This window comes from Abramis brama, assembly GCF_963993115.1.
Source record: "Abramis brama genome assembly, chromosome: 3".
Classification (NCBI taxonomy): domain Eukaryota; kingdom Metazoa; phylum Chordata; class Actinopteri; order Cypriniformes; family Leuciscidae; genus Abramis; species Abramis brama.
In genome coordinates, this window is record NC_139965.1 from 37993495 (window position 1) to 38008723 (window position 15229).

The following is a 15229-nucleotide window of genomic DNA, read 5'->3' on the forward strand; positions in this document are numbered from 1 at the left end:
CCAAACAACAAAACACCTCAGCCAGGATATTTGCTGTTCACTAGTTGAGGACTTCCATTTGGAAAATGTAGGCTATAGGCTATTAGCTAGAATTTAATTTAGGATTATTGTAAAAGCAAAAATGACACTCCTTAATACAATGACAACAGAAAGGTGGGCAGTAACGAAGTACATTTACTTCGTTACATTTACTTGAGTATTTTTTTTGGAAAGATTGTAGCCTACTTTTAAGAGTAGATTTAAATGTGGTATATCTTTTTTTCTGGGGCATGAGCGATGCTCAATTCACAAATTAATCACTCTTTTGAGTCGATTCTGTTCAAAGTCTTGATCAAACAAGTTGGCAGATATGTCTAAATTGGTTCGCAAATATGTTTGAATGATTTGTTCAGTTTCCTTCACGCACCGAATCGTCTAAAGCGGTTTCACACTCGGAGTCGTAACAGGAAGAACATCAAGAGCGTTGGATGAAGTGGCTGTGGACCTACAGTCAAGTGAAAACAAATCTGAAAATGCATCATATTGTTTGCCAGCGATGAAGATCTTTATTAGTTGAACATCTTCGTAGCCTATGCTGTCTGTGAATTAATGATTCCACAGGACGATACTTTCGATTTCATTTCATTCAGGTAATATTTTACAACCAAACAGATTATTACGCCACGATAGCACTACTACAAAGTATAACATTACCAGTTTTGTGGACATATACCTTATTTTATACAATAAGCTACCATTGTTTACAGTTTATGAAATTAACACTCGCCATCCCGCGGTAGTTTGTGTGTATTGCGCACAATGCTCATGGCGTAGGAACTCGTCTTGAAAACCAATGCCTTTGCCTGCCTTAGACACAGTTAAACAGTTTAAACATGCGTGCAGAAATATACATTTGATTACATTTTGGAGAACAGACGGAAGAGGATCCGTGCATTTGATTGTTGTTTATGGCAGATGTTCAGTAGCGGTAATGAGCGCGAGCACATGTGAAGAGTTTTAACTCTTCTCTGTCAATGGTTCCCTGTCACATGCCCTTGAATGAAAAACTCTGCAGATTCACTTTATTTCGACATTGTCTAATAATCCAAATGTTTACACTGCCTTGATGCCCAACTCTGATTTGTTGCCTACAGCCTATCCGATTTTTTTGACTGTCCGTTTACACGTTCTTTCAATTGTGACCCATTCATGTGTTTACACTTGACATACTATCTGAAACGTCACGCATGCTTAAAGGGGGTTCTTGTACAGATGGACGAACGTGAAATATGCTTGATGCTAGCTTTGCGATAGCCTGTATGCGAAGTTCGCCAAACATCACCATGATTTTGAGGCGGAGGAGGATGTAAAGTGTCATCATTGCAGACTGCGCATGCTTCAGTTATTATGTGCGAGAGAGATCGATTAGGTTACTGACGTAACCCAGGTCCTCTGATAACATGAAGTGAGGTATCTCACTATGGGAACGCCTCTGGGCGTGACCGATCGCGGAAGCACCAATTACACCACGTCTGCCAACCATGGCAGACCAATCGCTGACATATCTGCCAGCGATTGGTCTGCCATGGTTGGCAGACGTGGTGTAATTGGTGCTTCCGTCTGCAGCGATCGTCTGCAGCGATCAGGGAGTCCCGACTCCCTGTATATAAACCGCAGCTACCTGCCGTTTCGTCATTCTCCGCATATCTCTTCTCCGAGCGAAAAGGCAAGGAAGGCAATGTTTTGAGATACCTCACTTCATGTTATCAGAGAACCTGGGTTACATCAGTAACCTAATCATTCTCTTTCTAACATTCATTCGGTATCTCACTATGGGATATAGACAACCCCCGTATTGCCGATATGCTGACGAAGCAGACTGAAGAAGAGAGGGAGTTATAACTGAATCACTGTCCCAGACGGTGAAACAGAATAATATGAGGAATCCACCCCTTTATTAGAACCACCTTATACCACCTTATACCACCTGACTACTCACTCCCAGAACTGAGTGGGCCAGAGAGGGTTCTGTCACATCTAGTCTATAGAAACAAATAAATGTGTGCGGAGAGGACCAGCTGACTGCCGCGCAAATTTCTTGAATAGAAATACCTCTAAATAGAGCCCAGGATGTAGACATACCTCTAGTAGAATGCGCTCGTAGTCCTACTGGGGGCTCTGGGGGCACCCAGTGGTAGAGGCACCCAGTTTGGCACCCATCCTTGCAACACAGCAAGTCCGAAACAGAACACAAGAAAGGAACAATGTTCTTATCTGCGCACCATTCCTCAAAAACTCCTCATTTGAGATTATATAAAGAACGTGTCGAGGCAGCCCTCGCGTTCTGAAACGTCTCAATAACTCTCGGAGGTAGCCCGGCTGCGCTCAGATTCACCCTCTCACGGGCCAGGCCCAGAGAGCTAGTTTCTGAGGAGATCCCTGCGCGCTGGTAATGGCCATGGCTGGACGTAGAGCAGTTGCGCAATCTCCGCCACCCACAGTCTCCCCGGCCAGTATGGCGCGATCAGAATCATAACGTCTGCATTCCCGACCCTCCGTAATGTCGGCTCGATCAAGCTCAATGGAGGGAACGCATACAGCAACACGTCTGGCCACTCGTGGGCTAGCGCATCCACACCTAATGGTGCATCGTCGCTGGTCGGATAGAAGAACAGGGGGCATTGCGCGTCTTCGCACGATGCGTAGAGATCTACGGCAGCCTGGCCGAATCTCTGCAATAACATGAGGATCACCTGGGGGTGGAGTCTCCACTCCCCGTACAGAGGATTCCCTCTGAATAATAGATCCGCTCCCCTGTTCATTATTCCCGGGACATGCATTGCGCGTAATGACAGGAGGGACCTGCTGCTCCACATAATCAGTTTCTTCGCTAACATGTGAAGCATGTGAAGCATGTGAGAACGAACTCCTCCCTGACGATTTATGTAGGCTATCACCGTTGTATTGTCTGTCCTGACCAGTACGTGATGATTCTTGAGAAAATGCACAAAATGTCTCAGAGCTAGAAACACTGTCAGTAGCTCTAGAAAATGTATGTGCTTCTCTCTCAGTGTGGGAGACCAAACTCCTCTCACTGTTCTGCCCTCGAACACTGCACCCCAGCCTGTGAGAGATGCATCCGTCGTCACCACTTTCCTCAGTACAATAGGACCCAGAGGGCATCCTGTCCTGAGAAAAGACGGGGCTCTCCAATGACAGAGAGCACTCGCGCATTCTGGTGAGACGCACACTCTGCGGCTGAGGTGGTTCTTGGGGCAAATGGCCTGTGACGCTGTCCAGTTCTGAAAATCTCTCATTTGCAGCAGTCCCAGGGGAACCACGGACACCGTTGAGGCCATCAGTCCTAGTAGCTGAAGACACATCCTGAACGAGACTGATCTCCCTCGTTGAAAAAGGGAGAGGCGGCTGTGAAAATCTTGATGCGATCCTCTGATAGGAAAGCGCGAAACGTCACAGAATTCAACCTGAGACCCAAGTAGACTATTTCCCAGGACGGAGATAGACAACTCTTCGTCTGGTTTATTTTGAAACCTAATCTCTCCAGATGCGTCACTAGTGTGTGTGTATCACTCTCTGCCTGCCATAGGCTCGGCACGCAGATGAGAAGATCGTCCAGATATGATGAAACCCTGACCACTAGTCTCCTCAACAGAGTCAGGGCTCATTCCACACACTTGCTGAATACCTGAGGGGCTAAAGCGAGGCCAAACGGTATTCTTGTAAACTCATATGCTGTGCCCTGATAGACGAACCTCAGATATTTCCTGTGCGCAGGAAAAATATCTATGTGAAAATATGCGTCCTGGAGATCCACCAAGGTGAAGCAGTCTCCTTGCCGAATATTTTGACACAACGTTCTGACAGACAGCATTTTGAATTTGTATTTTCTGAGGTGTCTGTTGAGGACCCATAAATCCAGAATGGGATGGATTTTCCCGTCCCGTCCTGTCCCTTCCCGTCTTCGCTCACTAGAGGTGCAGCAGCACACTCTAGCGGCAAAGGGGGGGAATACCACTCCAGTGAAGGAGTTATAATGGTATTTATTTGTGATTGTTGTTGTGATCTTTTCTGATCATTTTCTCTTTCTATCCCACTCTGCGCCCTCATTCCTTGACCTGGAGAAAAGTGTCAGAGAAAACTTTATTTTTGAAGGGATGCTTGTGAACGTTAGACCTTCCTCCCTCATAACAGACCTCGAAGGTGGCAGGGGAGACAAACTCTTGGGGGACACTAGAAGAACCTTGGCCACATTCCCGCACACATTGGACTCTGAACTGTCCACACAAACACATTTCACCTCTGCATTCCTTCTCCTTTTCCCCGCGGGAGGGAGAGAGGAATCGTTCTGAAGGGATGGGACAGAGAAACCCTGGGTGCTGTCTCCCAACCCTTACTGATGCCGAACTGACGTATCAGGTCGACCGCCCCTTCTTATTCCCTTGAGGGGCAGCCGATCGGTGTTTCGCCGCTGTGGCAGTGAACAACTGTTTCGGCCTAACGAAACCGGGCTTTGACTGAGGAGCCACGTTGCCCGGCTGTTGTGGTGGAGCGGGGCGGGAAGGCAGATAATCTGAATGCCCTCCTCTCCCTGAGAGTCTGAAATTCGGCCGGCTTGGGTCATAAGGCCGAGCAGCCGGCTTTCTGGGGAGACAGACCTGAAAAGCTTCTCCCTCCCTCTTCCGCAGGTCACACTGCTGCCACATCGCCGTTACCGTCGTGCCGAACATGGCCTTTGGATCTATAGGGGCATCCAAAAACTCCACTTTCTCTTTGTCAGAGAGTCCTGACAAGCCCAGCCACAGCGATCTCTCTCCCACAACTGCTAAGCCCATACTCCGTCCACAACTTTGAACTGACACCTTCTCCATCATCTCTGCCCATGAGCTGGTGGTCTGAGGACCATCCATGGGTTCCTCTCTGGGTTGAGCAGAGAGGCATGGGTCCGATTTTCCAGCAACTGCCATGCAGAGTCTCCTTTCTCGGATCTTAGTTGAGAAAGTCGCGCAGTGCGGGCAGCCCTCGGGGTTGGACAGCGCTGCCTGAGCGTGTTAAGCACCCAAACAAGAGATGCAGAGGCTGTGTGCATCTTTAGCAGACATCCACATTCCACAAGCACACGGATGCGGAGGACGACCTTTTCCTCCGGGGTTCTCCGGTTCTACCGCGGTAGCCATGATAGAGCCTGCACTCTCTTCGTATGGTAAGTTTTCATCACAACGTGGCAACTAGTATGGAGCTGTGCTGCGATTAGAGAGCTCTCTTTTCCTTATTTTTTGTGGTGCGTGGTGAGCGCCCAGAAAAACTTGGAAATTAAATTGAAAAACTTAAGAGCAGGAAAACTCGTCTTGACACGTTAGTTATCGCACTCTTAAGTGACGAAGTCACTCAACAACTTAAGAATTGTCTTGCGTTTGGGACGTTACATATCGGCTCCGTCTGAAAACAATAAGCAATAAATCCCAAAGTCTTCTGAGGACAGCTTCCAAAATCTTCCACGGGGAAGAGAGCGAGAATGACGAAAGGCAGGTAGCTGCGGTTTATATACAGGGAGGCGGGACTCCCTGATCGCTGCAGCGATTGGTCTGCCATGGTTGGCAGACATGGTGTAATTGGTGCTTCCGCGATCGGTCACGCCCAGAGGTGTTCCCATAGTGAGATAGCGAACGAATGTTAGAAAGAGAACTCAGGACTGGTGGGAACATACAACAAGATCTCATGAAAGTGTGTATCTATACCACTAATTTTATTTCTCGTGCCATTTATACACCAAAAATAGTTTTTGCGTGCATGATACGCACTGTAAACCCCTTGGGTAGGATTAGGGGTGTGGAGTGCGTGCGTATTACACGCCATAAAGTGTATACACACGTGAAAACTGCCTATCATATGCGTATATGGCACAGGGGGCCAATGTTTTGGAAAAAATTGAAGCTTCCCCGGGCGCCGCCATTGATTAGCAGACCCCCACCTGCTGTTAGCATTCCATTGACTCCCATTCATTTTGGCGTCACTTTGACAGCGAATAACTTTACATCTGAGGCGTTTAAAGACTCCATTTGTCCATTATTTATTTCTAAAGAAACATGAAAATGTATAAAAGGCTCCATTACCTTGTATCTTACGTTATGGCCCCGTAGAAGCTGTTTTTGTGAAAATAGGCTAACGATTGTAGAGAAGCACAGAAGAGAAATTACTGTATGGACAGGAGGAGAAGCTCGCAGGGGACGTGGAGGCAAAATGACAAAAGAATTAATCAGAATACTTGGCAAAAGTTTCTCCTACTCCTAGCTCATGGACACCTCCTACTCACACTCTCCGTCTCTGCAAGTTTCGGAAGGGAATGATTCAGATTTCTCTTGGCACAGCTACTAGAAGACAGACGGGTTGCTCACGTCACATCTACGTCGTCAAGCTCAGTTTGAGTCTGAGCAGTACGCTCAGCCATCAGGAAGTGAGTGCTTCTAATTGACTTAACTTTTCTCCGTTGAATCCAATGGGGTCGCTGTGTCCATTTATTTTACTGTCTATGATATGGCACGAGAAATAAAAATGCGTGCTATAGATACGCACTTTTATGAGATCGTAGCGGGCTTTAACGAGGAGCAGTGGGTCCGAAATTTTAGGATGAGCAAGCCAACCTTTGATATGTTGTGTCAATGTGTGTCCACATTCTCTCCTACAACGACACGTTTCGTCGGGCCAGCCGTCCGTTTGTAGATGCGCGCCGGGGTTTCTCTCGTCATTAAACCACGGAGATGTAGCCTAATCCCTCAGAAAATCCGATCTGCCTGTTTACATGACAGTCGCATTGGCACATATCTGATTTATATCTGATTTATTTCCACATATGAATGAGGCCTGAAAGCGATTTCGAAATATCCGAATGCATGCGTTTTTTTCCTGTTTACACTGTCATAGAACACATTCGATCTGTGTCACATAATGAGCAAAAAATCGTAATTGGGTCGCATTTCACTGACAGTAGGCCTAAACGAGGCCAAAGTTACTATTATACAAACCAAAGGTCGGGATACAGATGGCAGAAAAAAATGCTTGTCTCTTCTGCTTTTGTTGCAAAGATAGCCTATGATAACAATAGTCATTTAAATTAAAAATATCTAAATAATATGATATATATATATATATATATACAGTGAGGAAAATAAGTATTTGAACACCCTGCTATTTTGCAAGTTCTCCCACTTAGAAATCATGGAGGGGTCTGAAATGGTCATCGTAGGTGCATGTCCACTGTGAGAGACATAATCTAAAAAAAAAAAACCCCAGAAATCACAATGTATGATTTTTTAACTATTTATTTGTATGATACAGCTGCAAATAAGTATTTGAACACCTGAGAAAATCAATGTTAATATTTGGTACAGTAGCCTTTGTTTGCAATTACAGAGGTCAAACGTTTCCTGTAGTTTTTCACCAGGTTTGCACACACTGCAGGAGGGATTTTGGCCCACTCCTCCACACAGATCTTCTCTAGATCAGTCAGGTTTCTGGGCTTTCGCTGAGAAACATGGAGTTTGAGCTCCCTCCAAAGATTCTCTATTGGGTTTAGGTCTGGAGACTGGCTAGGCCATGCCAGAACCTTGATATGCTTCTTACAGAGCCACTCCTTGGTTATCCTGGCTGTGTGCTTCGGGTCATTGTCATGTTGGAAGACCCAGCCTCGACCCATCTTCAATGCTCTAACTGAGGGAAGGAGGTTGTTCCCCAAAATCTCGCAATACATGGCCCCGGTCATCCTCTCCTTAATACAGTGCAGTCGCCCTGTCCCATGTGCAGAAAAACACCCCCAAAGCATGATGCTACCACCCCCATGCTTCACAGTAGGGATGGTGTTCTTGGGATGGTACTCATCATTCTTCTTCCTCCAACCACATTTAGTGGAATTATGACCAAAAAGTTCTATTTTGGTCTCATCTGACCACATGACTTTCTCCCATGACTCCTCTGGATCATCCAAATGGTCATTGGCAAACTTAAGACAGGCCTTGACATGTGCTGGTTTAAGCAGGGGAACCTTCCGTGCCATGCATGATTTCAAACCATGACGTCTTAGTGTATTACCAACAGTAACCTTGGAAACGGTGGTCCCAGCTCTTTTCAGGTCATTGACCAGCTCCTCCCGTGTAGTTCTGGGCTGATTTCTCACCTTTCTTAGGATCATTGAGACCCCACGAGGTGAGATCTTGCATGGAGCCCCAGTCCGAGGGAGATTGACAGTCATGTTTAGCTTCTTCCATTTTCTAATGATTGCTCCAACAGTGGACCTTTTTTCACCAAGCTGCTTGGCAATTTCCCCGTAGCCCTTTCCAGCCTTGTGGAGGTGTACAATTTTGTCTCTAGTGTCTTTGGACAGATCTTTGGTCTTGGCCATGTTAGTAGTTGGATTCTTACTGATTGTATGGGGTGGACAGGTGTCTTTATACATACATAGGCCTATGATCCAAAGTAATTAGATACTTGAGTAGTTTTTTAATTGGATACTTTTTACTCTTACTCAAGTAACTATTAAGATTATTACTTTTACTTTTACTTTGAGTAAATATTTCTATTTACTTGTACTTTTACTTGAGTACAGTTTTTGGATACTCTACCCACCTTACAGCAGTATTAAATTTTGTTTATGAGTAGAACCGATTCTCTTCTAAAATACTATGTTGCCGTTGGGTTGAGACAAAACACATCACAAAACTGTGCAAGAAAATGTTTATGTATCAAAAATGTATACCGGATAAATTGGATTAACATGTTCAGAGGAATTAACCTTTAGGTGCAACATCCTGCTGCTTTCATTTTCATTATTCCTTAATACTTGCTGAATATGAATCAACACCATCAGACAAGAATACAGCATCAAATCTTTCCCACATGGCCTTCAGTGTGAAAACTGTGATTTTGCCAGATTTAGATTTTTTGTTTTTATAAACATAATGGCTGTGCTGAAAAAATGGACACAGCTGTGAAGTTATAAATAAGGTATATATTTTAATCTCTTATTCATAGTTTTAAATCATTTATATTTTCTTAGGTTTAATACATATTTTATATTAAGTATTGAGAAGAGGTGGTTTTAGTAGTGAGTGATCAATAAAATAAAATAAAAATAAATAATAGTAGGCTACATTTTTCTCTTATTACATGAAATTCAAATTAGGCTATGTGAAGCAACCTGAAAGTCATACACAAAGTCCACATAGATCTAATTATGAGAATACATAAAGGCAGCAATATAAAAATGATTACTTTCATAACTGACTTATATACAATACAAAATGTATTTTAAAGTTTAGCCTATAAAATTCAATTCAAGTCACATTTATTTGTATAGCGCTTTTCACAATACATATAATTTCAAAACAGCTTTATACAAAATGCATGTGCCTACATTACAATTTAGAGTGATCTATTATCAGAGGTGACTGTGTCCAAGTAATGTCCATATTTCAGAAAGGTAGCCTACAGTTCAAAGATTATACAAAGAAATCACGCAATTAGCCTATTAATAGGCCTATTAATTTTAGGCATGAGCAATGAGCTCATTAAAGCAATTATTATCAGTTGTGATCTTAATAATTACAATATTTAGAAAATTTGGCAGTTGTGTATGTTGATTCAGAGTTGCGCCATCTGAAGTCCTCGCAGGAGTTATAGTCATCTCTTCACAGGTGTTAGGTCATCTGAAATCTTCGTAGAGTTATCTTCTCGAGGGGAACCCGAGATAAAAACAGAAATCCAAATGGAAAATAATGTGCAAGATATTTTATTTTGGCTGTGTTTGTAGTCATTTAGAGAAAGTATTGAGTTAGCCTATATCAGGATTATTGCTCCATCAAGTGGTGATGTGATGACAAAACAAGCTATTGAAACTAAAAGGCTTTCCGTTTTGTTTCCATGTCCTTCCCCATGAATGGAACATTTTGATCAAATTGCATTTTATAAATTGGACTTATTCATAACTTTTTTTTTTTGGATTATTGTTTTTAGTTTAATTGATTCTTTTGTAAACGTTTAATACATGGTGGTGTAAAATGTAACATTTAAGTTAAACACACAATGTCTGTCTACAAACCAATTCATATTTTCTTCATTATTTAATTTAGTAATTTGTAGATGTCACGTCACAGTTCTCCTCCCATCATAAAATGAACTTGAGCATTCATTGGGGCAAAACAGCTGTAGCCTGCAACCTCCTGAAATGATGATGAAGCACTCGATCACTGAAGAGAGCGCGCGGGAGGAAGGACGCAGCATCACGTCTGTTAAACCCGTGACTCGAACAAGTGCACTCGCTCGACACAACTTACCTTAAGAGACACAATGATCAACACCCAAGCAAGGTAAGTAATAGCCGTGTGTTGTTTTTGCTTAGGTCAGTCAGTGTCCAAGAGCATCAGCTCAGAGACTGATGTTTAGAGCATCCTGGCTACATTCCCGAAATGGTTTGGCGTTCATAGAAACCGTCAGAGCTAGGTCTAACTTAACGTAGGCTAGTCTCAATTGTCTATTAATAAGGCAAACCTTTCTGTTTTATTATTTATATATTGCACTGCGACGTATTGCCAAATAAAACTAAAGGAAATAATGAACTGCTGGACTAACTCCTTGTACATAAACACTTATGAAGAAAAAGCATTTTAGATTGCAACTTTGTGTAAATATGAATCAATATACACATGATTCATATCTCATTAACAGTCTCTTGAGTTTCCTCGCTATTGCGAGGAACTATTTCAGACTCGTGTGTTATTGAGTCGTGACGGTGTTGTACATCATGTTCTTACATCATCAGTAGGCTAGTTCACCCTATGGACCGCACACATTTGTCCTGTGTTATTTCTCTATCATTATGGTGTCTGATCTGATCTCTAAGTTTATTGCAGGGCTGTAGAACCTGTAAAACCTTGGTTAAATATTGTGAGTGTGATCCATCCAACACTGCATGTTCCTTCGGTGTCAAGAGAACTGCGCGCGCGACCTCCAGCGGGACGTTACGCAATGCTCGAGCTCACAGCGGGGCCATTTAAAAATAATAATAATAATAATAATAATAATGATAGAATAAAAAACACAGTAAAGTCATTAAGACCAAATGTAGGCTACATAGGAAACATATAAAATGCACATGCTTGTGTGAGGTTTAGGGTTAAGGGATAAAAAATAGCCTATTATTCAAGAAAAAAAATTGATATAGCGATGGAAATAGCACAAACAAATAGATCTGTAAATGTGTAATTAAATCTACATTGTAACCATGCAGTGTTGAACACCGTTCATGAAGACTATATGCAATCAAATATATCCCATATGCAGCCAAATGGAAGTGGCCATAATTGTGTGTCTTGTTCGTTCAACATGAATTATTTGGACAATAAACTCAAAGTTCAAATTCCTCTCTTGTGTCTTTGCAGAGCTGTGCTTCTGGATTCAGCTTGTGTGCTCCGCTGGGTCAGGCGGCAGGCTCCAGGGCCTCAGTGGTGCTCCTGATGTCCCTCATCCACAGATGAACACAGCTGGACAAGACATGAGCCGGGATCTGACTCAAGATGTGCTCCTTTACAAGGTGAGGATGTCACCACCTCACAATGGTGATGCTTATTTACAAAAGCCACATATAAGTAAATATTAACTTAACTGAGAAAGTCTATTTAGCACTAATAAATGTAATGCTTACACGGACAAGCTGTCACTCACATGAGGTCACAGCAACAGCAAGCAACAATGATCCAACCGATTCCTGATGGACAAAATCAAGTCCTGCCCTACAGTTTTTTTTCTCATTTGAGAAGCCGTTTCACTCAAATATACGTCAAAATAGACTATAGATGTCAACTTTCATGCTGGTTTTAAACTCAAAACAGCTGTTTGTGTTTTAAGAGGAATGTGAGTGATGATATTGGGAAAGCACAGATGAATGTAAAATAATGTGATCATTTTTTTTCTTTCTTTCATTATTTCATGCAGGATGGGAAGTTAACTGTGAAACAGGCGATCTCACTGAACAGCGAACCATCCATTCTGCTATTTCAGTATCAGCTAAGTGAGCAGTTGTCCTGGAGCATGCAGACTGTGCTCTCTGGCCGTAGCCTCTTTGTTGGTTTACCAAATGGAGAACTTCTCAAAGGCACCAAAGAAGGGTACGTGATTAGTATGGGCTGCACTGTTTTTCTTGTGGAACATTTCCCTGATTATACATTTTGGTACATTTAGCCTACTGAATACACTGCTGTTATGCAATATGCGCCTGTTTACTGCAGTGTTATTTTTAAATTATTTATAAACATAGCCATTACAGGTGGGACATGTCGCCATCACTTTTTGCCAGGGTCGATATTGTCCCCACCACTTTTTGAAAAATTTTGTGGCACGCATATAACTAATACAAAGTAAACATGTCCAATGAAATTATTATTTTCAATCGTTTGTGTAAAAATAAGAGGCGATCTGGCGCTGGAATGTGTTTTTTTTAAATTGTGCTGAGTGCTCGTTGCCTCTGTTATAAGTGGCGGTGGCTCATTCACAGAAATTAGCACTTTAATCTTTTGCTTAACGCTGTTAGCGTAGAAATCACAAAACAAAATGTGTCTCTTGATATACAATCACTGATGAACATCTTTGGTTTTAAAAATTCTAGCACCAGACCATTAGGACACATGAACATCACATGCAGGCTATGTATTTATTCATTGACTAAAGACTCTTCGGACAAAATATAGCAGATGTAGAATGAAGAGACTATGTCGATAAATTAAACTCAGTGCACTATTGAAATTGATTTCTGGACATTGTAATGTTTTTTTGGTGCATTTGTCATTGTACATTTCTGATATAGCCTTGAAGCAACGTGAATTAGCAACACCCCCAACACACACACACACACACACACACACACACACACACACACACACACACACACACACACACACACACACACACACACACACACACACACTCTCACACTCGTCCAACCCACATTTTAAAACAGTTACACCAATGTTTATAGATTATTATAGTTTTATTATATTTTTAATTTGCTTTTATTTTTATATTTTCAATTTTAATTTTAAGTAATTTTGTTATGTGCTTTTTCATTTTTTTTTCATTACTAATTAGGTTTAATTCATTTGTTTTATTAATTTTAGTGCTTCAACTTATTGAAGTTAGTTGCCAAGGCAACTTTTCTATTTTTCGTTCAGGTTAAGTTTTTCACCTAATATTTATATTTGATATATTTCAGCTTTATTTCAATTACAAAAACTTTTTTTTAGTTAATGATAATAGCCCTGGTACAGCATACTGGCAGGACAGTGTAAGTCAGTGTCCTGGGCTGGACCAACCTAAAATATATTTATGCATATGAAGTATATGAAATAACATTTAGGGGATAGTTAATGTCAGATTTTATTGCTGATTTGAAATATGTTTTTGAAATGTGAGTTTGGCAAGCTTTTTTCGTACTTGCCAATTCAAGTAGATAGGAGTTTGTCCGAAATAGCCCAGAGGCGTTACAAATATGGCCACAGAGTGAATGGATTTTTCTTAAAAGGGACTTTTGAAAGTATGTTTTCTTTTTTCTCTTTACTCCTGAAGGCTCACTGCTGTTTTGGAGTTTGCAGAGGAGAAATTGAAGATCAATCATGTATTTGTGTGGTTCACGAAGAACAGGCCAGATAAATGTAAGTTCTGGATGAGTGGATTTGATTTGCTGGAAATGGTAAGACTGTTGGGTTGGGTCTTAGAGTTATAGAAAGAATCACAATACATTACACCATTATTACTTGTCAGCTGCCTTTTAAGACATTATCATGATAAATTTTATACCCCATAAACTCTGATGCTTTTTTAACGAAGTTGCCATTTCTTCTTGTCTCTTTCACAGTGCTCCTTACCAGAACATTTTGCTACCTTGGCTTTGAGCTTGTAAAACCAGATCATCTTATAGCATCTATTGCAGGAGATTTGCGTCTTATGGTCTACGATATTCAACAAACTCACTCATCTGAAGAATAACTAAACATACACAGATATTCTATAGACTGTTGCTAACTGGACTAAATATAAAACCAACAATATTAGGGTCATTGTGAAAAACTAACATTGTAGAGGGGCATTGATGGTACAGCAAATCAGTAACTGAAAAAATCTAAGTATAATAATTCAAAGTATGGGCTAATTTGTTTGCCTCAAGAAACACACCATTTCATACTGAACATTTAAATTATGTGTTCAAGGTATCAGCAATAACTGGGTTGTTGTATGTGAAAATGACTCAAAATAACTCAAATAACATGCCTGTGATATTCAAACTTAACAGCAATGTACTTCTTATGTACTCTGTGGCCACTTTATGTAAAATGAATTATGGCAACACCTGCACCTGCATGCTGTAATGTGAACTTGTTTTGCACTTTATGTCATTGGTAATGAATGTGTCAGTTTTTTTTGTTTTGTTTTTTACAGATTTTGCACATTTACAACACGAGACAGGGAACATACCAACTTCGTAAGGCATACTTAAAAAACTGAAATGAGCAAGAAATAAAATGGAATAGAGTTTAACAAAGATAACAATAGCAAATATTTTATCACAGAGGCAAGCATAGGTTTTAAAACTTAAAAGTCTCACAAAATCATGAAGAAATAAAGGAAGGTTTTTCATTTCTTTTTCATTTCACCACCAAAAGTAGCCTACCATGTTCACAAGGTAAGAAAACGGGGGATTCAAAATATTATTATAAAACACAATACCTTCTAAAATTAAGGGATGAATATTATTCATTTTCACTGAAAGACAATAAATAAATAAAAAATTTGCCCACAGATGTTATTGTTAATTTCTTGTTATCTGCATGAGCAAAATATAGTTGCAAAATAAAGAACAAGAAACCAAATATAATAGGCCTACTTGTGTTATTTCCTGGAGGTCATTTCACCAAATATTATGTAAATTGACTGCCTGGCTTAGCTTTTACTAAGTGACTAAAATCTGACATTGATCAAGGTCATTTGTAGAAACAATGGTTTTATGGAAGGTAGACGTGGGTTGCAACATACACACTCACACTCTCCCATATTCAGTTAGCTGGTGTGCTTTATATTCATACAAATAATAATAACAGGCCTACTTGATTGACAAAAAAATCAATAACGTGTGAATCATGACACTTGCGGGTTTTCTCATAAACATAAAATGCATAAATATTATGTCTATGGT

General features: G+C 41.1%; 1 protein-coding gene across 1 annotated transcript; it reads left to right on the forward strand.

The window, feature by feature from the left end:
* The first annotated feature begins 10218 nt into the window (after positions 1-10218).
* Positions 10219-14911, forward strand: oaz2b (ornithine decarboxylase antizyme 2b). The gene is given in 6 exon segments (XM_084108954.1): positions 10219-10355; positions 11427-11499; positions 11501-11578; positions 11980-12152; positions 13606-13691; positions 13895-14911. Coding segments are annotated over 6 exon segments (561 nt in total). The 5' UTR covers positions 10219-10335; the 3' UTR covers positions 14026-14911.
* Positions 14912-15229: the final 318 nt, after the last annotated feature.